Below are 25,771 nucleotides of genomic sequence, written 5' to 3'. Positions count from 1 at the left end.
CCAGGGCCGTATGGCTTCACGGCCCTTTTTTACAAAACATTCTGCACAATATTAGCTCCGATTCTCACCCGTCTTTTTAATACCTTCTCGGAACCTGGTGCCATCCCCCAGGACCTTTTACGTGCATCCCTCTCAGTCATCCCCAAACCTGGGAAAGACAAAACCAAATGCGGATCATACAGGCCCATTTCGCTACTAAATGTAGACCTCAAACTGTACATGAGCATTCTAGCGGCCCGACTGGGCCCCTACCTACCGGGCCTTATAGACGGGATTCATACCGGACCGCCAAACAGTAGATCATACCAAGAGAGTTACACACCTCATAGAAAAGACTTCCCGAATCCCTGAAGAATGTATGCTGCTGGCGGTTGATGCCGAGAAGGCATTCGATTGAGTTCACTGGCCGTACCTAGAGATGGTCCTGAAGAAAATCGGCATCGGGGAGAAATTTTGCACCCTCATCTTTAATTGTTAAAAATTCCCTACAGCTGTGGTCCGAGTAAACGGCTATAGCTCACGGAGCTTTGACATTGAGAGAGGCACGAGGCAGGGATGCCCGCTGTCGCCTCTGCTCTTTGCACTATATATGGAGCCGTTCGCCCAGAGGATCCATCAAAACAAAAAGGCGACAGGGATAAAATTTGGTGGCTATACACACACCATCAGCCTCTACGCAGACGACGTCTTACTTACACTTGACAACCCGCAGACGGCCCTGCCTGCGTGCATGGCACAAATAGACACCTTTGCAGCGGTGGCCGGATTCAAAATGAATACTGACAAATCGTTGGCCCTCGAACTCTCCCTGAGACCCCCTACCAGGGCATATCTTCGGACCATCTTTCCCCTCCAATGGGCGACAAACGCAGTGCCTTATCTGGGGATCCAGCTGACCCCCACACTCCCCACCATGATAGCAGCCAATTATAATAAACTCCAGAAGAAAATACGCGATGAATTGGGCCGATGGAAAAGCCTCCCCCTCTCTTGGCGGGGCCGAATAGCAGCGGTCAAAATGACCATTTTACCCCAAATTCTGTACCTCTTCTGCGCACTACCGCTCCAGCCACCCACAGGCTGGATCCGGCAAACGCATTCTGACCTCGCCCGCTTTATTTGACAAGGGCGGAAGCCGAGAATGAGGAGGGCGCTGACCACTTTAGCTCCTGAAGCGGGGGGATTGGGCATACCAGACCTGCACAAGTACTTCCAGGCAGCACAGCTACGCTACCTGGTGGAATGGAGCAAGTGGGAGTCGGAAAAACACTGGCTATTCCAGGATCAAGCAGTAGCGGGACGCCCCCTTCCTCAACAAGGCCGCTCGACCGGCTAATCTTTACGCTTCATTCGTCACGCGGGTCCCACTGAAAGTGTGGGATGCCACTAATACCGTACATGACCTCACTACCTTTCCCTCGCCGCTTACGCCCTTAGTCGAAAACCCGGACTTCACCCCGGGCATGGCCAAGGGGACTTACGCCCACTGGCGAACGGCGGGATGTCGCTGCCTATGTCACATCTATGGCCCAGACGGTGTTCTCCCCTTCCCGCACTTCCGACAGGAATTCAACTTCCACAAAACGGAGCGGATGCGCTACCTCCAAGTCTGACACTGGGCACTCCAGCCACAGGTGAGGGAGAAGGCCGATCGGCACTTTCAGCCATACGAGAGATGGCTCTTGACTCGCACCTCAGACACCAAATTAATATCTGATCTTTACAAATTCCTTCAACCACAACCAGCTCATCTTTATAACCCAGGCAGGGAACGTTGGGAGAGGGAACTAGGCAGAGCCCTGAGCCACAAAGAATGGGACCAAATCTCCTACAGAGCACGACACTCAGCATATCACTCCGGACTTACTGAGACACTAACTAAGGTAACCACATATTGGTACTATACTCCAGAACGGATAAATGAGATGGACCACAGTAAAGATAAAAACTGCTGGAGGGGATGTGGACACTTGGGCACACTACTACACATCTTGTGGGACTGTCCCCGGATACAACAGTACTGGACACAGGTGATCGACGACATCGACACACATTTTCACACCGAACTGCCTTGCTTCCCTGCCTACATCATACTAGGGCTTCCTAACCCCCTGACATACCCTCTACACTCACGCAGGGGACGCCAAATGGCTATCGCCCTAGGCTCTTCGATACAAAATATCTTAATACACTGTCGCACTACTACGGTCCCTTCCACTACAGGCTGGCTTCATCGACTGTGGTGTGTGTTGGGGATGGAGAAGATGTCACTTACTTTAGCCGGGGACAAGGATCAATATGACGAGCTTTGGCAGCCTTTCCGCTCATTACTGGTTACAGAATTCAGAGAACTTACATGCCTACGGTATCTCCGCTTATTGAGACTCACTGGACCAGAGGGGGAGGCCTCTTGAGGGAGAGGCAGGGGCACTTTGCGTCAAGATCTGGCGAGACGAAGCCGGGAGAGACTAACTCGAGCACTGGACGGGGGGCGAGGGGAGAGAAGGGGAGGGAAGGGGGGAGGGAAGGGGGGTTTCCACCTGGTTGGCACGGTGTAATATCATTTGTGTATCAACGCTGCCATAGGTTAGGAAGGTATTGGATTGTTATGCTCACTTTCTTAAGACTTTTCCTTACCTTTCATACGTTTATGATTGCTGTTGACATTGTAATGTTTGCGCTGATTGACTTGTCTTCCAGGTGCAGATTTCAAATAAAAAGATTTAAACCTAAAATGGTAGCAGCCTTTATATTTTACCTGAGGTGGAATTGGATTCTCCCTTTATTGCTGGAGCTTATCTAAATTTTCTTAAACTGGATGCACAGGTGTGATAAAGAAGGTAAATCCAGAAGTAACATTCTAGGTTGATAACCATACATACAAAAGAAGGGTGCCATTTCTGTTGCAGAATGCTCAGTGTTGTTATATGTTCATTCTGCAAACCACAGTGTCTTTCTCCAAAGCACGTCCTGCAGCAATGCATGATATCTTAACCCCTTCGCTGCTGGCCCGATTCCCCTGCTGTGCTGGGGGGAGGGGAGGGCGCGCACAGCGCCCCGGTGCTCATGACTAGCTCAGCTCGTCATGAGCCACAGTTCTCGTGTGCTCATGATGAGCTGAGCTCGTCACGGCCAGGCCCGTTTCAATAGAACGCTCAGCACAGCAGGGGAATTATCCCCGCGTTTGAGTGTTCTAACAGCCGTGACAAGCTCAGGATCTTAATGGCATCTAATTTTGTCCAGTCTTAAATGATTGCGGATTTCTTGTTCAATCTCTATTAAATCATATATTAATAACTTTATCATAGATTTCACTGAACTCCCTATTGTTTTTTAGTTACTACACCATGGCTTGAGATAATGCGGTATCAGAATCTTTCACTCAGGTCACAGTATACAATATTCTGGAAATGCGGATTTGACAGGACCTATGGTAATGTCTACACTTCACTATACCCACAGCAAACCAGATACTACTGTTGTGAGGTTCGATAGTATGCCTGGAGAAGTACTTTCAAAATTAGGAATCAAATGTCACGCTTGGTTAGCATTAGTGACAAATGGATACCTGTAACATTAAAGTATTTGTTAGTGTTGCATGTGTAGTTTCTACCCCTGGGCATATGTGTATTCACTATCTTTGTTGACAGAATGCTATACAACAATACTTCTGAGCTAATATGCTTCCATTGAAGTTCGCAACACTTCATAACCCTTACAGGTGATTCGTTGTTTAGCAAACCGTGCAATAGACATCATAATCCTAATGGATAACACTCTTTTGTGAAACAGCCAAGTTCTACAGAGTTCATAATCCCTATGGCTAACTCATTTTGAAAATAAGTGCCATTCTATTCCTTGCAAGCTGTGATTTCAAGACGTCTTTTGTCCACTTTATAGAAGAAAACATAACATGATTTCAACAAGAGGTTTCGAATACAGCAACTATATATCACAATTGCATAGCAAGGACACTGTAGACCACAAAGGACTTCTTTTCTGTGCTTTCAAGATGGCCCAGCCTGGAGCAAACCTCATGAGATTCCTGTGGGTTTGGGGGACATGTAGTCCTTTTATGTCTTTACTCAGGTGTTTCATGAGACATGTTCTTGGGAGGCTCTAGACTAGTTTGAGATAACTTTGTTGCTTAACATCAACTTTATATGTGACCAGATATTTTTGGACAAATTAGGTGGCAAAACATGCCTATGTCATCTTACCATATAAATGTTCTTTACTATTGTCTTAAGCAACTTGGAGAAGTGGGTTGCAAGCAAATCTTCAAGGCCATAATTTCTTAAGAAAAAGGCCCTAGTACTTTCGCCTCTTCTCCCCTCTTAAAACCCTTGCTAAATTCCTGTCTCAGTTCTATCAACTTGGTCAGGCCATTTACATCCTCCATCACTGCTGCAGCCCAAACTCTATGTATGCGTTTTCTGCCCTAAATCTTTAAAGGAGGATGGCAAATTGTGTGCAGGTAGCCGAATATGGTGTATCTGGCAAAAGGCCTAATAGATTCCACCACACTTTTCACTCATGTACTTGTATTTAAATCAGGGGATCTTTTTCCTCAGAGCTATGCTCCATAATTTTCACTCATGTACTTATATTTAAATCAGGGGATCTTTTTCCTCAGAGCTCTGCTCCATAAAGTAGTTGGGGCTACTAACTGTGGTGTCCTGCATGTCCTACATCTAGTGACGTTGTAGAATGTTAGGGTGTTGGGTGTTCATTGAGAGTCATTGTTGGTTGTTATGACCCGGGCTGAGGACAGTGGTACAACTGACAGTGGATCAGGCTACTGAAAGAGAACTGCAGTCCGGAAGTGACAGACAAAATGTGATTCGGTGCACAGGGAAAGTGCTAAAGCTGGACTAGTCTGGGGGTTAGGAATTAAGTAGAGCTCACCCAGTCAGCAATGTAGAGCACATAGTAACATAGTATTACGGATTTTTTGTCGATCACTTTGAAGTTCCTGTGCTTCTTATGCTACAGTGACTTTATATGCATAGGGTGAGTTTCTGCATTTTGTCCTTCTGATTTTGGGATGCATCTTAAGACATGCAGTAGCAGCTGGTCACGTACAGTATACAGTGACGTTGTTCAGAAGTCCATATCTACCCATTAACATTTGTTTACGACCTCAAATTACTGGGTGCATGGTAGTCAAATAACACAAAATGATATCAACTGGTGTAAATGCATTTCTCAATGCATAGTTGTTCAGCATTACTGCATAAAATTACGCAGTAGTAATCCCCATGCAAACGGGGGAGTGGGTGAATCAAATTACGGTATGTCTTGTGAGTTTTTTAACACCCACAATCTCATGCATTTGTGGGTATTCACAAAGTCTTTAGTGACTCTGAAAAGCTTGGAGTTTTGCTCCAGGACGAAAATCGAGTGAATACCTTTCTAGGGTACCAAGGTGAATAGCACACCCCCAGATTTTATGGGAGTGTTTGGGAAGAGATTTCTCCACAAGGCAAAATGTTTTCCTTGTTGCGATTTTATATTTGCTGTGCACTTACTTACACGGCGAGGTGACACTTCCCCACTGCAAACTTATTACGATGCCGGTCTGACTCTCATTCGACTGGCACCGTAGCGGAAGCAGGACCGCTCGACTAGAAGTCGGTGGTCCCGCTGCCCTGATTGCAATACGACCGCCTTCACGGCAGTCGCAATGTGTATATTTTTTATTGCGATGTGTGCTGTGGGCTGCCACACATGCCCCAATAAAAAATCCCTGCATCGTGGCAGACACCATGCGGTGCCTGTGGCAGGTGAACCGCCATGAAAAGGTAGGTGGAAAGGGACATTGTAATCTCTACAGCGGTGCCTGAGCAGACACTGCCCTTTTTGTAGGTATTTAGGTATTATTGACCCTCTGACGCACCATCGGAAGCGCCGCAGACTGTCCCTCATATCGATGTCTATGCCCGCCGCTACGTAATGCGGCGGGTGGACCGCAGGGGCAGATGCTGGTGGGTCAGACATCGACGAGCCCTCGGTGTCGGACCCACCTACATCGTAAGCCCCTATGGAACGAATTCCGCATTTTTCAAATAGTAACATTTAAAATGTTTATGGGTTGCAAACAGCAGTTAATCTGTAGGAAGAGTACTAATGTCAGGGCACATTCACACAATGGTCTAAGGCCAGGCTGCTCTCACTTTCCACCTGCCCGTTTGGGTAGCAGAGAGAACACTAACTCCGAGAATTATCGCTCAAGATAAATGTAGCATAGTATGTGTTACACAGTGTAAGTTTATTAGAGATGGCATCGTCTAAAGCATTAAAAGAGACGTTGATTAGTCAAATGAATTGTCAGACGAACCCACGTTGGTATATTAAATTGTGCAGAAAGTTTAAAATGCATACACGACAGAACCAGAGCACGGTGCACACGAGCCTTGCTTTAGAAGCTCTTTTATAGCTGTGACTACAGGGCATCACATTTCAGCACGCTGGGCTCCTCTGTTGTCACGGCCGTCCAAAATTAAACCTGGCTCCGAACCAGGGAGAGGAAACCACCTACTGTTTGACTTCAATTTGCAAGCCGTAGGAGAAAGTTCACAGGCAGAGATTGTGCACTGCAGGCCAGTTTGATTCCATTTTGCAGTTGGGGAAGCAGCTCCATGAACTGACAGCAGCTTTCCAAGCTGAAACCGGAATAGTGCCACTTTGCATTTTCGTCAGCAGGGAGTGTTTCGTGTCATTAACACTTCACACAGTAGTCAGATTGCCCCCAGTGTGACTGCCTTAATGCGAAATGCGCTTGAGTTCATCACAAGTGCCACTGACCCTGCTTTAACGTCGCCAGGTTACTGTGACACATCCAAGGCGGCCATGACAGGAAGACAAAGAGACACACTTCGATAGGTATTACAATTTGATTAGTCTGTTCTCTGCCTCGTCGACTCCTGTGGTAAGGTTTGACATGCCGGTGTAGTGGCCAGTCAAGTTTGCTTCATTGTGGCAAAAACTGCGTGAGATCAGTTCTAGAGTGTCAAAAAAGAACAATCAATCGCATGAGTTTATTCGAATTTAGGCCTTCGAAGGTAAGCTCTTCTGGATAAGAAACAAGGGGCATAGCTCACTTTAATTCGTATTCTGGCGTTGAATTCACAGCGCCACATATTGATGTTTAACATAAATAAAAGTATTTGTTCTCGAGAAGGCTTTTTATGATTCGTTATGTAACATGCATGGGACAATTCACAACACATTTTGCACGGTTATTTCCCTTACACATACTAAAGAGCTCACTGACTTTATCCCCACCCCCATCTTAGCTGAGTTGTATTGTATTGTATTGTAATTGCATTTATATATCACTTACTACCCCTGATGAGGCGTCGAAGCGCTATTTCGGCGGGTAGCACTCTACTCCGGGACCCCTAGAGGATTAGTGTTGAATTAGTATAGTGAAACACACAAGTACATTTTAAGTAGTGGATAGGGTAGTCAGTTATTTGGAATGATAGCAGAAGAATAGAGGAGGAAAAAAGATTTGTATTTATATAGCGCTTGTTACCCCTGATGGGGTGTTGAAGACATGCTATTCAGGAAGCCCATAAAGGATTAGTGGTGAATTAATGTGGTGTAATATGAAAGTAATTTCAGTGGTGGATATTAGTCAGTTATTTGGAGTGAGAAGGATAGCGGAGGGATAAAAAGGGAAGAAAGGTTTGCATTCATATAGCACTTGTTACCCCTGATGGATGTTGAAGCGCTTTTCTGGCAATTAGTAAGCCACTCCGGAACTCATAAAGGATTAGTGTTGAAAATTAGTATAGTAAAATATGAAGTAATTTGAGCAGTGGATATGTTATTCAGTTATTTGGGTAGGGAAAGGATAGTGAAGGGAAAGAGGTGTGTATTTATATAGCGCTTGCTACCCCTGATGGGGGTTTGAAGCGCAAGTAGCACGCTACTCTGGAACCCATCAGGATTAGTGTTGGATTAGTATGGTGAAACATGAAAGTAATTTTAGTGGTGGATATGTTAGTCAGTTATTTGGATTGAGAAGGGTTGGGGAGGGGTAGAAAAGAGGGAAGAGTTTAGAAAGGTTTGTTTTGGGAGATCGGTATAGTGAAAGAGGTGTAAGATGATGCAAAGAGGGGTAGAGTAGGAGAGAGTCTAGAAAGGGTTATTTTGGGGATCATAGCAGTGGTATGGGATTTGGGGTTAAACGAGAGAGAAGATGTAGAGGATATATTGAGAGAAATAGGGAAGTGCATTGGAAATGCTAAATTAGAATAAAGTGATAAATATATAGATCCATAAGTACATTGAACGTATATAGATGCATAATGGAGGTATGTATGTTGGCAGCATTTCTGGCCCTGGACCCGACCAGTCTTGAACAGGCTCAAACAGGCAACTGCCCTTGTCCTCTCCGCCCTTAACAGGCTCAAACAGGCAACTTTCCTTGTACTCTCCGCCCTTAGCCTCGACGCCCTAAGCCTGGCCTTTTATAGCCCTAGTAATCAGGTGACCCCGTCAGCCAATGGGAACCCTAGCCCTAACACTATCCAATCACAACACTAGCCGTAAAAATCGAGAACCAATAAGAGACCAGGACCTTACAGCCAATCTTAGCCCTAGTCCAAGCACCCAATCAGTTCAAAAACCCTAATCTCTACTTACAATAGAGGCCCTAGCCCTACCAGAAGTCCCACCCCAAGTCCAAGCAACCAATGGCACAGGAAGCCCTTGTCCCTACTTCCAATACAAAGCCTAACCCTACTCTTAGTCCCACAACCAGTCCAGCAACCAATCACACCAGAAGCCCTAATCGCTACTTCCAATTAAAAGTCTAACACTAGCCCTAGTCCCACCCTAGTCCCAACAACCATTAACACAGGAAACCCTAATCCCTACTTCCAATAGAAATCCTAACCCGAGCCCTAGTCCAAACCCTACATTGATTGAATCACAGACCCAGAAACCAATCATAACACTCAAATACCCAGCCAATGAGGACACTAACCCTAATCCAACAGAAACATCAGATACAACCACCAATCAGTTTACACATGTAACAAACAATATCAGACCATATAAGGTCCCAGCGACCTCAGACAAGGTTTGCTGGCCAGGGAGTTGGAAGCTGCTTTTCCTGTTCAGAGTCTCCTAGGAGACGGACAGGCTCAATCCACACTTTGGACTTCTGCAGGTAAAGGCCTCACTAACTTGAAATCTAACAATACTGTTTGAATAAAACTTTACTCCCTCTACTGGCCAAAAAATGAAGTGCACAGTCCCTAGTAAACACAGTTTAAACAGCTCACAGAAACACCCTCTGATGTAGAATATCCCTGTTGCTGGGGGAGGGGGGGGGGCAGGGGGGCTCGTTTCACTGGTTTGTGAACACAAAATGGTGGCTGGGGTGCACTATTTTAACATACAGGTCTTAGCACAGAGCAACGGAGAAATTTGGAGGGAAAAACAAAGTCATCAGCAATGAGAGGGAAATACTACAGAGTTTGGACTGCAAATCCCACAATTGAACACGTTAAATGGAAGCAATTATGGGCAGGAAAACACACACGTTTAAAACACAAAACAGGTGATAAAATATCCAATCACAGGCAGGTTAAAACTACAATTTTTAAACTGTAACAACCATAGGCAAAGACAGAAATCACAGAAAGGGAAAATCGTTTTTATAAAAAATCTTTTCTTTTGGGGAAGAGACAGCAATAGTCTGCCTCCTTACCACTTCCTGGACTCTGCTCACTGCAATCTGGGGCACAGGGAGGCTGCAACTCTCAAGATGGAGGAGAATGATTTGGGGTGTACCCAGCAAGGCCTTAAGGGGCCTGGGCTAGTGTGAGGGGATGGCTCAGAGTTGCCTGGTTGTTAAAAAGCCAATCCCCAGTGCTGGGTCTGCTGGCCTGGGGGAGGGGGGGCTGGGGTGCCTGTTTTCCTGTTCAGAATCTCCTAGGCGACAGACAGGCTCAATCCACACTTTGGACTTCTGCAGGTAAAGGCCTCACTAACTTGAAATCTAACAATACTGTTTGAATAAATCTTTACTCCCTCTACTGGCCAAAAAAATGAAGTGCACAGTCCCTAGTAAACACAGTTCAAACAGCTCACAGAAGCACCCTCTGATGTAGAATATCCCTGTTGCTGGAGGGTGATGCAGGGGGGCTGGTTTCACTGGCTTGTGAACACAAAATGGTGGCTGGGGGTGCACTGTTTTAACATACAGGTCTTAGCACAGAGCAAAGAAGAAATTTGGAGGGAAAACTGAAGCCAATTTGTCTTGTGAAACCTTTAACCCATCCAGCCATGCAATAACATTGTTTACATATGGCATCAAGTCGCGTGCATTAAAATTGATGTATTGATGGGGCGGAGATGGGTTCTTACTGTTAGTGTTCTAGGGAGATGGGTCCATCGGTAGTTCTACTTAAAGAGGCAGGGCAGCCCGATCACAGCTGGGAGCTCACCTGAGGACATAGATGAAGGCGGTGCCCCGCCATAACTACTTTACACTCAACCTTCAAGTTACTGATAGGCTGGGCTTTAAGTGGGATGAAAAAACTGAGGGGGGTCTCTAAAAGGAGCGTGGCCAATGTAATTAAGGGCGTGGCTTAAAAACATGTCAGCTAAAATCTGTGCTTAGCATAGTGTGCCGCCCGACTTGTATTTTGCAGTTTCTGTCATTGCATCCACATATATGATACAGCAAGTAACATCATACCTACAAAAAGTCAGGAATATTGTCTTTGTCAATAGTTGTTAGTTGCATAAGATTAATAAGCAGCAACTATGGCTTGTGTATAATATTGAAAAAGATTCCACTTAAGCCCTGGTGACACCACAACAATGTTGCTGCTCCTGAGTTTCAAAAAGAGAAGGGAAATCCAGAGAGAAAATGATTCTCTTTAAAGGATTTCCCTTTCCCTACAACGCTTGTCTGGCATGACGTCATGCGTTACTTCTCCACTAGTGAGAAGTGAGCAGTGTGAGCATGCGCACATCTATGAGCCTGCTGTCACAGCAGTCTGGAAAAAACGGACCGCCTCTGCCAGGGCAAAAAACAGAGCCCGATAGAGACCTGTTTCGAGGCCCCCTTTAAAAAACTGCTGGTGCTCCGGCCCGGTGAGACCAGGCCCACTTAAAGCCCTGCTGATAGGGTTGTGCTTTACTCACAGAACCTTCTAGTGTGCAGCAGGTATGGTGGACAGTTTGCGATTTGTAGCTCTCTGTGGATGAAGGTCGTGATGCTCCACATTCCTGCATCTCTCCCTTCTAAAATGTTGCTTTATACCGTCCCAATATTCTTCCTGTCCCCAACTGCTTTCACACTCTGGCTCAAGTTGTCCCAGGAGTGCTTTGAATTTGAAAGAACTGCAGTAACAGTTTCTTTCGCTTATGCTGACCACCTGGGAGTATTTTTAATCTGGAGGCCCTAAAATGATTCCTTGCTGGCAATATTAATATTCCTTAGATCGGCTTTAAAAATTTACATATTACCTATATTGACATTAGTCTACGTTTTAACATATAAAAGTGACTGCATAAATAAATACGTGATACTTAAATAAATAAGTAAATCTTTTATCATAAGTATTTCTCTACAAATTCTTCACTATTGAACTACAAAAAATAAAAACTAATTATTTTAAAGTACAGCAGCACTTGAACGTTGGAGTTTATTAAATGCAACGTTAATCTACATATATTACCTTCCTTACCTTCCATGTGTTTATTTATGTATCTATATATTTATTACTTTGCTTCTAATTCAGCATATCCAATGCACTACCCTATTTCTCACCCTATACCACTCTCAATAAATTCTCTACCTAAACTTTGACTCATCTCAGACCTCATTCTACTGCTCTTTTCAATGCACTACCCTATTTCTCACCGTATACCTCTATCAATGTATCCTCTACCTCCACTTTCACATTCATCCCAAACTCCATTCCACTACTATGATCCCCAAAAGAACCTGTTTGACTCTTCCCTCTTCCCTCCCTCTTTTACTATTCAGATCTTCCATAGAAGCCTTTCTAAACCCTTCCCTCCACTCCTCTCCCCTCTCCCCTTTACTCATCCCAAACCCCCTCCTATTGGTATGAACGTTAAAGAAAAAAAACATTTTAGACCCTTCCCTCTTCGATCCCTCCACTATTCCTTTTCAATCCAAATAATAGACATGTCCACCACTCAAATTAATGTCATATTTCCCTGCTAGTTCCCCACTAACCCTGTTTGGTTTCTGGAGTAGAGTGCTACTCCCTGAAAAGCACTTCAACACCTCATCAGCGGTAGCAAGTGTTATATAAATGCAAACATTTTCCCTCTTCTATTCCTCTTCTCTTCTTCTCAATCGAAATAACTAATATCCACCGCTCAATTTACTTTCATATTTCACCATACTAATTCAACACTAATCCTTTATGGGCTACGGAGTAGCGTGCTACTCGCCAAAAAAGTGATTCAACACCTCGTCAGGGGTAGTAGGCTCTACGTAAATGCAATTACAATACAATACAATACAATAGTAAAAAAAATAAGCATTTGCTTCGAGTGAGTCGGGAGTCAATTCAATTTTGGGTTCTCACAGAACAGTCAATCATGTCATTACTATATTCTGTATTACATAGGGAACAAATAAATGAATGTGTCTTTTGTACTGTTCTGCCAAATTTGGTAGTTCATGTTCTCTATCTAGAGTCTGCTGAGCGTTGGATGACGAGGGTGCACTCCTTATGCCTCAAACCACACGGGAGTGGCTGTAGGTCGTGTCATAGGTCGTGTCATTGGGGCTTCGGAGGCTTTGGGACTGGCCACATGGGTTATGTTGTGAAAAGGCCAAAGTATATCATAACACTACCAAGTAAATTTACTGAAAATTGAAAAGCATTCTAACTCCATTAGCAACTCTTAGGAAGAATAGAGAAGATTGAATACAGGGAGTGTTTGCGGCATCAGGGACAAGGAGAGCGGGTGATGTTGGGCAGTGTGCTGTGGCGTGGAAGTAGGGTGTGTGATGCTGCAGCACTCTCCGATGTCCTTGATGGAGTTCAGTTGGAGAATTAGCAATAAGAGGCCCTTACTTAATAGCATTAGAGCATTTACTATGCACTCAAGTACAGACTGTCATATGACAGGAAAATTTGTTTGACAAAGTGCTGCTAATTCTTTGAACATGAACAGCTTTGTTTACTGATACTTTGGCTGCAAATGTAAGGTATTTGACAATTTAACTAATGACACTCTTGTTGAGGTACAGGTGAACGTATTCCAGGGGGTTTCGAGCACATATATAAATGAAAACACATACTTGCTTTACAAAGTACAAAGCAAATATCTCACAATATTTATCAGCAGCATCAGTGTTGTTGCAAGGATGCAGTGGGTCCTAATAGATGCAAGGAAGGCGGAATTTCATGCCATGGTTTAGTAGTGAAAAAAACTGGTGTCATTCGGGAGCAAAATGCCCCCATCACCCTGGGCACTGGTGTTACTGAACATTCTGCAGTATTGATAACGATTTCCTTGGCATTAAAGCAAAACAGGGGTATTTAAGTCAGGTGATGTTGATGGCCAGTACCCCCACTCTGAAAATTGTTCAAGCACCACTGGCAGTAGGTACAGGATTCCAGGAGATGACCCGCTCATCCATGTCTCAGTGATGGTCCGCGGCCTTGTAATGGGTTGGTTGAGAATTGTGATGGAGAGCGAGGTAGAGCTCCCTATGTCTTTACCATCTTGATATTCCTTCTTCACAATTCATATCAGAGTTTTAAAAGGCAAACCTCGTTTTTTAAAATGGTGATTTGATGTGCAGAGGGTAGAAGAGCAATAAATGCACCGGAGAGTTGCGCAGACACCTGACCATCCTGCCTTATTTCTAGAAAGCTGTGCACTTATTATCAATCAAGTTCTCTTGCACTGGAGAAACCAGTTGTATACGTTGGTAATGTAGAGGAATGAGCTAGGAGTTCCAACATTGAAGGGGTAAATATCTATGTTATTAAATAGTGGATTCGTTGACAGTAATTTACTGACATATTTACAACACAAACTAAATTATTTGTTTTCACAGGAACATTCTGGAAGAGTCTTCCGTCTTCAGTTTGATGAGTTCCAAATTATCAGCAGTTCACATGATGACACCATTCTTATTTGGGATTTCCTCAACGATCCACCAGTGCAAGGACAGCCGAACCACTCGCCATCTAGAACATACACATATATCTCTAGATAAAGAGCATGGATCTATCCATCTGAATTGAACAGGTACACATGCTGGATAATATGTATGGGTGTAATATGCACTTCCGAAAGTGAAAGAATTGTCATAAAGCAGTGGTTGCTAGCAGAATTCAATTCGAAATTTGACACGTCTTGACTGTGTAGACAAGCGCCATCTTAAGGTGAAGGGGCCTTGGGCATAGGTATATTTTGGCACTCGCTGATTTAAACATTTACGTATCATAAGTATGCTGTCTCTCGAGGACCAAGTTGTTATTTTACAACTACAGTGAACACAGGCACTGTCCGTAGGTGGGGGCCGTGGTCAAACAGACCATGGTGAAAAGAAATATTTGGACCATTGACAGTAGGACAACAGTAATGCCACCAAAGCCATTGTTGCTATCATAGATAATAAAGATTAACTACCACAAAAACCAAAGAACTAAAACAAGAAAGGTTTTCTATGTCCATTGTGTGGGCGGTTTGTATCTTTTATGTCTTTGTTTCTTGTTGTTAAAAGTCTTTATTGTGTATGAGACCCGCACTGTAGTTTTTATTTCCTTTTTGTCAAAGCTCATATCTGTGACTTTCATGTACTAACAAATGTAAACAACATGGGTCCACGCCTCAGCTTATTAAAGCTGACGTTAATAGGCTTCGCCAATCCTTGTTTTTTATCAAGACTAACATGTGGACTTGTGACATTGTAGGGCATGGTTACCGTACCTCCCTGCATGTTTGATGCCTGAACTAACTCTCTTTGTAGTCGCAGCAGCAGATACATGTTTGATTTCATACAGCGGGCCTCAGAGTCAGAGGTTCCAATCTCTTGCAGGTACAGATGCAACACTGTAATATAAAAGTGTATCAAACCCTGAACCAAGTCACATTTTGCAGACGAACAATACCAGCTTCCTCTCTGTCAGACCCAGCATCGGTGGCCCAGGTAGCAAACAGGCTACTGAGCTTCTGCCACAGAGGCTGAAGTTGGTTGCCATTGATGTCCCGGTTGCCTACTATGACTCTGCAAACTTCGCCATGTACAACCCATTCACCAATTGACTCTTAGTTGTAGTGATGTCAAGAGGTCGCAGGCTTCTCAAGGGGGTTGAAGTAAGGGTACAACAAGCTCAGCCTTCAACAAACACCCAACAGCGTAATAACTCCTTCTCCAGCCCAGTACTTGTCTCTACAAAAGAGGAGCATTTTAATACACTTTAAAATGTAATACTACACTCTACAGCATTCAGGTAATCTGGTGCAGGGCCCACTGTAGTTTAGGTCAGCGAACCTTCAATGCTCACCCTTCACCTCTCCTCTCTCTCTACTTTAGGGCAAGTCTGATGTGGGTCTCTGGCACAGGTTCATTGCTCCTACCCACCCCTACACTCCCTCTGAAGCAGAGTTATGTACCCTGTCTCTATCTTTTAGGTTTCTTACAAAATTATTCATTGTCTTATTAGGCCTTAGCTGGGCATCACCATGCCATGTCCTCTGCTTGGCCACAAGACACACCTGCCTTGTGGGCAGTGGCTCTCTAGTCTGGTCCCTGGAGCAGATACAAGGCCACTTGGTAGTGTTAGGATGTAGCTCCAAGCAGGTGTTCAGGCTATATTTAGAGAATTGACCCTCTTCGGGGCACACAGCGAATGGCCAAGAAGTCGGAGCCTACGGGTCTTTGCAGGACCACTCCCGGAGCCCCAAGTCCTCTTCCTCCCACTCGAAGTCCTCGGACATTTGGGTAAGAGGCATAGGAAGAAGTCCAAGAGGACTTACTCTTCACCTCAACTGCCTTACGTCGTCGAGAGAGGTAATGAGCACCGATGCTCTAGGCACGGTTCCGCAGAGCCGGAGCCAGAGTCGACTTCGCGCCTCCCCCCTTTCTGGGCGCTGGAGCAACTCATGCTGAAATAAAAGTGTTTTATGAGGCCATGACCCCGCTGGTGAGCCCTCGGCCCTTGTGGGTTTGGAAGGGCCCCATTTGATTTGACGCTGTTGGCTCCAGCCAAGGCGCCAGTGGGGCCTCAGGGATCCGATCCCAGATCCGGTTCGACACCAGTTGTGCCGTTGCTATTTTCTGCAAATTTCTAAAAAACAAGGGGACCCAGCGGGTAGCTAAGGACCATGGGTAGTAGTTACTTTAAAGGGGACAAAGGTCCTAAGCACAATTTGGATAGTGAATCAATGAAGTATAGACCACAATAGGCTCTATATAACACTTTTCCTTGTCCAGCCGGACAGGAAGCTTTAATAGTTGACTTGATCACAATCTTATTTACAATACAAATATACAGCAACGAATCATTGCAGTATAGCACACTCCTGTGCCATACCATGGAGAAACAGAAGGAAGGATAAGATAATAGGAAAGGGTGTATCAGGCAAAAAGAAGAGCGGACAGGACACTATTTTAGATCAGAACAATTTGTTAGTGTAACCTGAAGCGGCGCATACAACAATAAATGTACCATACATCAAATGTATGCCCACTCAAAGGAGTCGACGTTTCGATCCCGCACTCAAATTAACAAGGGATCATCATCAGGACTTAAATGATTGTTTGCCTGGTTAGAACATTATTATTGGCCTATGGAGACAGTGTACCAAGGAAGGATGTAGCGCACGGACGCGTAAAGTTGGTGCTGATGGTCACAGCAGGGCTCAGCATATGTGGTGCTATGGCTCAGTTTTAGAGCACACAGTGTGTCTCGATGAGGTGTGAGCCCGTGTGCCCTTTGTGATTATCGGTGCAGTGCGTGGGGCCGGTGGGGCGATGTCCTCCGGAACCTTTTGTTGTTTTGGGAACCCTTAGTTGAAGGTTACGAAATTAGTGGAAGCGGTGAGGCTTGGTGGCCAAATCCGGCAGCGGTCATAAATAGGCTCCATAGGCCAATAATAATGTTTTAACCAGGCAAACAATCATTTAAGTCCTGATGATGATCCCTTGTTAATTTGAGTGCGGGATCGAAACGACGACTCCTTTGAGTGGGCATACATTGGATGTATGGTACATTTATTGTTGTATGCGCCGCTTCAGGTTACACTAACAAATTGTTCTGATCTAAAATAGTGTCCTGTCCGCTCTTCTTTTTGCCTGATACACCCTTTCCTATTATCTTATCCTTCCTTCTGTTTCTCCATGGTATGGCACAGGAGTGTGCTATACTGCAATGATTCGTTGCTGTATATTTGTATTGTAAATAAGATTGTGATCAAGTCAACTACTAAAGCTTCCTGTCCGGCTGGACAAGGAAAAGTGTTATATAGAGCCTATTGTGGTCTATACTTCATTGATTCACTATCCAAATTGTGCTTAGGACCTTTGTCCCCTTTAAAGTTGCTATTTTCTGCGACATCAGATCCGAAGTTGGAGCCAGCAACGTTACAGATGCCAAATGATGGCGCAAGCCCCATCCTCAACTCATCCCCGATGACACGGAGCCGGAACGTCGTCAATTCCTATGTCGACAGAACCCAGAGGTTCTATGTTGTCACCTGAGCACTTTGAGGATGTGCTAGGCTCAGGAGAGAATTTGGAGGGGTCTGGGGACGCTATTGAAACCCAAGAAGTCTCTGAGGAGAATTTGGAGTGGTATGGGGAACTTGGGGAGACCAGTGGATTGGATACTTACCCAGATACTGGCAGGCTTACTCCGCCAACAGTGGCTAAGTAGGAGGGGGCATCCTATGCCATGGTGGTTATGAGGGCAACCAAGGTCCTTGGACTGGAGCTGCCCTCGGTGCAGATCAGGACTAATCTCCTGACCGAGGTGCTTCAACCTGGGGCTTCCACTTCTGAACTCCTGTTGCCCTTTCATGAGGCTCTTACAGATGTCCTTCTAGGAACATGGTTCAAACCTAGCAAAGGTGCTCCTGTGAATAGGACGATTGCACGCCGCAATCGCCCATCTCCGGTCGACCCAAAGTTCCTCAGCCAACACCCCACCCCAGAGAGTTTGGTGGTGCAGGCCTCTTCGTCCCAAGGTGCATTCCCTTCCTTCCCTCAGGATAGGGAATCCAAGAGGCTAGATTCATTTGGGAAGAAATTGTTTTCTTCTTCCAGCCTGGCGTTGCGGTCGGTGAATACTGCATGCTTATTGGACTGTTTCTCCCATTCCCTTTGGGAGACAGTTGCGTATGTGCTGCCACAAGTCCTAGAGTAGGCCTGGGCTGTGCTCTCCCAAGCTGTCAAGAATGGAAGAGATGCAGCAAAATTCCCTTTATGGTGTGGCCTAGATATGACCGATTCGCTGGGAAGACCAATTTTCAATGATGGTGGCCCTGAGGTGCCACACCTGGCTTCAGACAACTGGCTTCTCAGACGATTGATGGACATGCCCTTTGATGGAACCTGCCTTTTTGGGAAAAAGGCAGACTCGCCCTGGTCAGGTTCAAGGAGTCTCGAGCTACGTCCAGAACCTTGGGCCTCTCCTCCATCCCATGGCTAGTCTTCCTTTCACCCCTTTCTTAGCAGCGGAAGGGGTTTCCAGCCGCATCAGCCCTATCCCAGCCACCGTTCTGTACAGACTGCCCAAGCTGTGCAAGGACATGGACGAGGTGCATTCCGATCCCGGAATGGAGGCTAGAAGTCATCGACCATACAGCCCGCAGCAGTTGCAGCCTCCAAGCACTCCTAGGCTGATTCTGCAGGACCACACTACTCCAGTTGGTGGGAGAATTTGTCATCATTGACACCACCGAAGATCCATAATATTGGACAAGTGGGTCTTGCAGATAGTCTGAGAGGGCGATTCTCTACCCTTTCTTTCTTTTCCTCCTCCTATTCTGCCAAATCAGGAATGGCTGACGGTGGATCATTTAATGTTGTTCCAAGAGGAAGTTACGGCTCTCTTGGCCAAGGGAGCTATAGAAAGGGTCCCAGTTTCAGAAGTAGGCAGTGGCTGTTATTCCCACGATTTTCTGATTCTGAAGAAGGACAAGGGCTATGGCCCATTTTGTTCTTAGGACCATCAATCTCTTCTTCAAAAAGGAGAAATTCAAAATGCTCACTCTGACTCAGGTCTTGTCCGCCATAGACCAAGAAGACTGGATGGTAGAGTTGGAACTGCAGGACGCGTATTTTCACATTCCCATTCCGCCGGGCCACAGGCGTTACTTGCGGTTCAAGGTAGGCTACACGCACTTTCAGTTAACTGCGCTCTCCTTCGGCCTTACCAGTGCCCCTCGGTGTTCACCGAGGTAATGGCGGTAGACGCAGCCCATCCCACATAATAAAGACCCAGATGAGGATGGTTTCCCGGAAGAATTCTACTGATGCATAAAAAAAAAAAGACTAGACTCCCTTTACAAAGCCAATAAACAGACAGGAGGGATGGGAAGCCTATCATCTCTCTCTTTCAGGGCCCTGATAACGGTCCTCTCTAAACCTGGTAAAGATCCACTACAATGTAGCAGTTATTGCCTAATCTCCTTATTTAACATAGACGTTAAGATCCTGGTAGGGATCCTGGCCATCTGACTCATTTTTTTTAAAAACTTTGTTTTATTGGCTTTTCCATAATTTTGTAGTTTACATCGTATACCTGGCCATCTGATTCATAAAGGTAATCGCTACACATATTCTCCACTTACAAATGGAGTTTGTACCTGGCAGGACCTCCAGTAACCATATGCGCACTCTGACATGCTAAGGCTGGCGGCCAATGACTCACAAGATAGTATACTGGCACTGTCTCCTAACACTGAGAAGGCATTCAATAGGACTGAATGGGAGTGCATGTTTCACACCCGCCAGAGATTGGGACTGGGTGATGATTTCATTACCAAAGTCAGATGGCTGTACGAGGCCCCCACAGCCTAGGTTAACTGTGGGGGGAGGGATCCTGACGGAACTTTACTCAGTCATAAGAGGGGCACGTCAGGGATGCCACCTATTGCTCCTACTGTTCCTCCAGGCCCTATAATCACTGGAAAAGACCATCCATCAGGATGAATAGAATAGCATGAATACCCACTTCAGCAGGTTCTCAAAAATCCATCTGTATGCGGATGATATCTTACCCATTCTTGGTGAATTAAACACCTCTCTCTCGGCTCTCATGTCCACTATCTCAGACTTCTCAGAAATATCGGGATACAGAATCAAATGGGACAAAAAAGAGGCACCAATACTGTCCCGTGTGACAGCAAAAGCAGCCATAACACACTGCAAGTTCCAAAGGAAGTCCGAACGTCTCAAATATCTGGGGGTGTATGTTAACAGAGGCCAGGGTAAAATGGTTTTGGATAATCTAGATCCACTCATTGCTAAACAGCAACGTAGACTACGCAAAATCGGCTTATCTAAACTTGTCACTATCATATTACCTCGAGTCTTACAGCCGTTAGGCATGCCACCATTTACAGTTAAGACCCTTATACTGGGGATCATTGAAAAGTGAATAAAGACTACCATCAAGTAAATATGAAGCCAAGGCTAAGAACCTCAAAATGTATAGTCCACAGGCAGTGGGGTGGCATAAGCCTACTGTGTGTTGAGCACTATTACACACTTGTCCCAGTTTATCTATGGCCGAGACAGAGCGACATCCCCTTATGGGTTGACATCGAATGGGGGATTGCACATACCCAGCCAGCTCTTCACATACTATATAATCGTTGCACCCCAGCTTCACAAACCATGCACCCCGTAGTCCAAACATTGTTAAGGGTCTGGCTATATTTGCATAAAACCTTCAAGACTGATGTTCGACTGCATAGATGGGCACCCCTTTGGCACAACACTAGTATATGCAGCCCACATGATGGGAGACCTTGAAAAAGGCTCATATTCTCACACTAGACCAGCTACTATCACAGGGAGAATTGAAATCTTTTGATACACTTTAAGAAGAATTCCATTTACGATGTGGCAGAAATAGAAATACCTACAACTGAACACTCCCTCCACAGCTGGTTCGGCACATCATCATGGGAGGTAGGGGACCTTCCCTCAGTGCAATATCTAAAAACTGGGGGTTATTTAAGGGGACTTTGGGTTTTAAAACTTACACCTACACTCCTACCCGCTCTTGCTGCAGTAATTAACCAGATAGTAAAAACTGCTACAGACTGCTTATACAGAGGAATAGTGGACAAAAGTCATTGGGAATCTAGACAGATGGGTTAGACACTCCAGGCTGAAGTTTAACCTTTTTATATCACTTCAGGATTGGTACTGGACTCGTCAAAAACTAATTACAGTCGGCCTCGTGCACCATACACATTTTTGGAGGTGGGACCATGCCCTAAATCATCTACAATTGTCCAGATGTGTCTAGATACTAGGTCCTCAGCTAAGACTACCCTAAGCAGGACCTGCATCTCCCCCTCTTTTTCACTAAAAAAAACTAGTCTTACTACACAATATGCGGACTCTCGGACTTGAACATGTCACGTGAGACACCACCATGACTGCTGCAAAAATGTATCCTGAGACATTGGCGTTCCCATGACGAGTGGCTAATAGAAATGTACGAAACTGTATCCTACCTAGCATTATCTAACTGTTTCCGTTGCTTTATATATATTTTATACCTTACATAAGCTATATGCCTACGTAGCTAGATGGGTATATGCCTATATGAGGGCGCAGGACTATTTTTAACTACAGTGAATACCAACAGAAAATAAGTTGGGAAGCTATTAGATCCTAATGACTTGTAATTACTTTTTCTCTTATTCCTTTTGTCCCTCCTTCCTCTTTTCCCAAACTTCTGACGTATAGACTTTATTTTTGCTTTGCTCTTTTTGTTCAGGCCTTCTTTCCTCTCTTCTTTTTCTTTCTCCTCTTCTACTTGGTCGTATTACTCTTTATTTACCGTCCTGAACCACCCTTCTTGGATTGCCTTCACACAATCATTGTGTTAACTCAAATAGGTTTTTACTAAGAAACTAGTGGAGGTCCCGTTATTATTATCATCATTGTTGTTGTTGATGCTAAATCCGTGTACTCCTGATGCACCAATATGAAATAACACCATTTGACTTGAGACCATAATATTCTGTGCTGTTAAATATATCCAGACTGCTGGTCACTATGATAAACGTATGGCTATTGATTACTGGACAGCACACCAGGGTGGCATTCGGCCACTCCTGGTGGGGCCCGATGATGAAGCATGTCACCAACCAGGTTGGTGAGTGAGGGCTTTCAAAACAACCTAATAAGGTTTCCTTAACAATCAACCTAGACTGTGAGCTAGGCAACTTGCTTACTCTTATTGTAGTCGTTATTGTTGGGACACTGCTCTGTTGTTCTTTTGGATTTCGCCCGAGGGGAATAGGAGCGTTTTGTTTCCCTTCCTCTCTTGTTGTTACAAGTATTGCATTTCACATGTTCACCATAGCAGATAGATTGGTTTAGTCTCCTTCCTCATTGTCCTCAAGAGACCCCTAGCCTGCTATGACTAAGTCCCTTATTGTTTACTTGAAACTTACCTCTCCCCTATGATCAATAGCAGTGTATTAGTGCCTAAATTCCTGCATGTCCACATTGTAGTATGTAGTAGCAAATACTAATCACTTTGGTTCTTTAGTTGTTTCTCTAAATAATTGAGCATTAATCAATGATTAGCCATATGACTATATATCTTTGTAAGAAATTGCGTTGTTGGTTGACGGGGTGAAACACTACTCAAGCACCAACCACGATCCTTGTAAAGGTGTGGCACAAGCAAACCCGAAATTACTCTGTTCTCAACCCTCTGGTAACTTGGCATAGAGCAGTCAGGCTGAACTCAGAGGCACTGTGTAAAGTATTTGTGCAACACTTAACAAATTGATAAAGTGAAAAACACCACACAATAAGTAGCCCACATCAAGGTAGAAAACTAGAGGGTTTTTTAAATAAATAAAACAAGACCAAAATGAAAGAATCCAATCAGTAGAACTGAAGATATGCAATTTAAAATATTTTGGTGAAAATAGCAGCACAAAACACCAACTGTGGATATCTAGTTGCGCCCGATCAGGACAAAGTCACAAGTTCAGTCCGACCGTGATGGAGCTTGGGCAGGCTGCAGTGGCCCAATTAGGCCCACTGAAGAAACTACCTGGCTTAAATTGTTGTGTGTGGAGCCTCGTGATGATCCACATCGAAGATGTGCTGCGCAGCCGAGTTGGTTCTAAGGTGCAGCGAGGCTGCGATGTGAGGTCCTATGTTATCAGAGGATCCTGTTATTGAAATTTTGTGATGTGTAGTCCAATGTCAAGGCTGCATCTTCCAATTAGGGTGCTGTGAGGGTTCTGAGGAGCTGCGAGGCTACAATGTGGAGTGCGGCGGTGTCATTGAGGCTGCCATCCATGAGGGACACAACGACCTGCACCAACGATGCGTTACGCAGTGGCAGTTCCAAAGAGGTTGTGGGCTGTGGCAGCGATGCGTATCTTTGCTACAGGTCCAATCCATGCAGCAATGGAGAAGTGTTGGTTCTGCTCATGGTTGCGCTATGCAGCAGAGGAGATGCGTTGGTTCTGCTGGATCCACAGAGGCTGGTAGAGCATCTTAGGCTTACTTCCAAGGGTCCCGTACTAGGGTGGCATCACTTGGCAGGGTAAACTCATAGATGGCTAGGTGCAGTTGCAGGGTTTTTGGAAGCCTATTATGCACATGAGGCTTCCGATCAGGAGGCCATCCAACTAGCCCTTACAGTCCATCTAGAGTTCTGGGTTTAAAAGATGCAGGTCCAGTCCACCTAACCCAGGCAAGAGAGCAGCAGGACAGCAGTCCTTCAGATCAGCAGTCCAGCAGAGTGGCAGTCATTTCAGCAGTACAGCAGTCCTTCTTCCTGGCACAGTATCCTCAGGTCTAGAAGAGTACTGAAGAGTTGGTGTCTGAGGTCCAGTATTTTTACCCAGTTGTGCCTTTGAAGTGGGGGAGAAGCTTCTAGAGGCATGCCTCTGAAGTGTACAGGTTCCCTGCCCTCCATGCCCTGGAGCCAGACTAACTACCGGGGGCATGTAGCCCTTTGTGTGGAAGCAGGACACAGCCTATTCAAGTGTAAGTGGATCTGTGCTGAGCTCCTCCCTCCCATCCTGTCAGTGATGGCCCATCCAGGCATGCCTAGGCTCCCTATTGTGTGTATCTGTCTAGGAGGAATACTCAAAGCCCAACTGTCAACTACACCCAGTCATGTGACCCGGAGACAGGCTGCAGGCACCAAGTTGCTAAGGGAGGAAAATGCCAACTTTCTGAAAGTATTTTTTTTTTAATGAAACAATCTGACCACCTTTTTTGTCTTGCTGCTATTTATTTAAGCAGACTACGAGCCAATGTTTTTATATTTCTTGGGCCAGGTTATTTTTTTTACCCTTATTTAGGCAATGTATAACTTATTTCCTACATTTATGTACGAGCCTGAAAATACGCAATTCAATTTAAGACGAATCATTGACAAAATACATAAAAAGAACAACTTATGTGGAATCAAAACAGTGCAAATTCAAACAGTGCTTAAATCAAAAAAATCATGAATGGTGTAATATTCATGATTTTTTTATTTATGCACTGTTTTAATTTTCGCTGTGTATTTTGTCAATCATTCATCTCAAACTGAATTGTGTATCATATATTTTCAGGCTTGTACATAAATATATGAAATAAGTTATAAATTGCCTAAATAAGGGTAAAAAAATAACCGGGACCAAGAAATATAAAAACATTTGGCTGGTGTTCTGCCTAAAGAAATAGCAAAACCAAAAAGGTGGTCAGATTGTTTCATTTTTTAAATAAAAACAACTTTTCCTATGTCCCATCTGGCCACCAATAAGGACGTTAACCCATGTTTGACTAACTTTCTAAAAGTGGCACTTTCAAATTGTAATTTAGAATCAGACTTTACGATAAGTCAGGATTTTTCATTACATTTCCAAAGACACCAAACATTAACTGTTTACCTGCTCCCATTTGAAAATTACAGCATATTAAATGTAATAAGGTAACCCCAGTGTTATCCTATGGGAAGGATAGGCCTTGCAGTAGTGAACAACTAATTTAATAGTTTCCACTACATCATCAGGACATGTAAAACTTGAAAGTACATGTTCAGCCTTTTAAATACACTGCACCCTACCCTGTGGGCTGTTCTATGTTACCTGGCTTGACAATATGTTAGAATTCTGGGGCAGTAATGCACAAAATGCCCAGGGAGCAATGAGTGTGTGCCCCGCTTTCTGCACCACTGGTACTTTTTGATATTACTGAAGGGGCTGTAGACGGTTGCACAGTCCCTTCTGTAATACAAATAATGCTGGCACACATTGGGCACTTGGATGATTGTAATTTTATGGTCTCTTGTGTTCCAATGAAGCCTTTTGTAATAATTGCCTAATAATGGAATGCTTCCAAGAATCTGGGACACAACCATCCTCCAAAGATGTGTTGTATATGGTCAATAAGGGCAACAGTATAGTCTCCTCTCCATTCAATAGAATGTTCACTAAGCTGGGTCTAATGGTGATCCTGATTTTATTGTGCCTGCTACTCCTTTGATGTCATTCATGCCCAGCCTTTTTTGAAAAGATTACATTTCTACTAAAG

The 25,771-nt window shown here is 44.7% G+C and overlaps 1 protein-coding gene across 7 annotated transcripts in view; it reads left to right on the top strand.

Annotated features, from left to right (window-relative positions):
- The window catches only part of BTRC (beta-transducin repeat containing E3 ubiquitin protein ligase), a 1,125,814-nt gene that overhangs the window by 1,085,712 nt on the left and 14,331 nt on the right, over nucleotides 1–25,771 (top strand). For all 7 annotated transcript variants that reach the window (XM_078643631.1, XM_078643626.1, XM_078643630.1 and 4 more), the window contains one exon: nucleotides 14,081–14,274. In XM_078643631.1, coding sequence (XP_078499757.1) covers nucleotides 14,081–14,242 — 162 coding nt within the window. In that variant the 3' untranslated portion in view covers nucleotides 14,243–14,274. The remainder of the gene's footprint in view (nucleotides 1–14,080; nucleotides 14,275–25,771) is intronic.

The sequence above is a fragment of the Lissotriton helveticus genome, chromosome 5_1 (assembly GCF_964261635.1).
Source record: "Lissotriton helveticus chromosome 5_1, aLisHel1.1, whole genome shotgun sequence".
Taxonomy (NCBI): Eukaryota; Metazoa; Chordata; class Amphibia; order Caudata; family Salamandridae; genus Lissotriton; species Lissotriton helveticus.
Note: the sequence above shows the minus strand (reverse complement) of the source record. Positions and strands in the feature narration are given on the sequence as shown.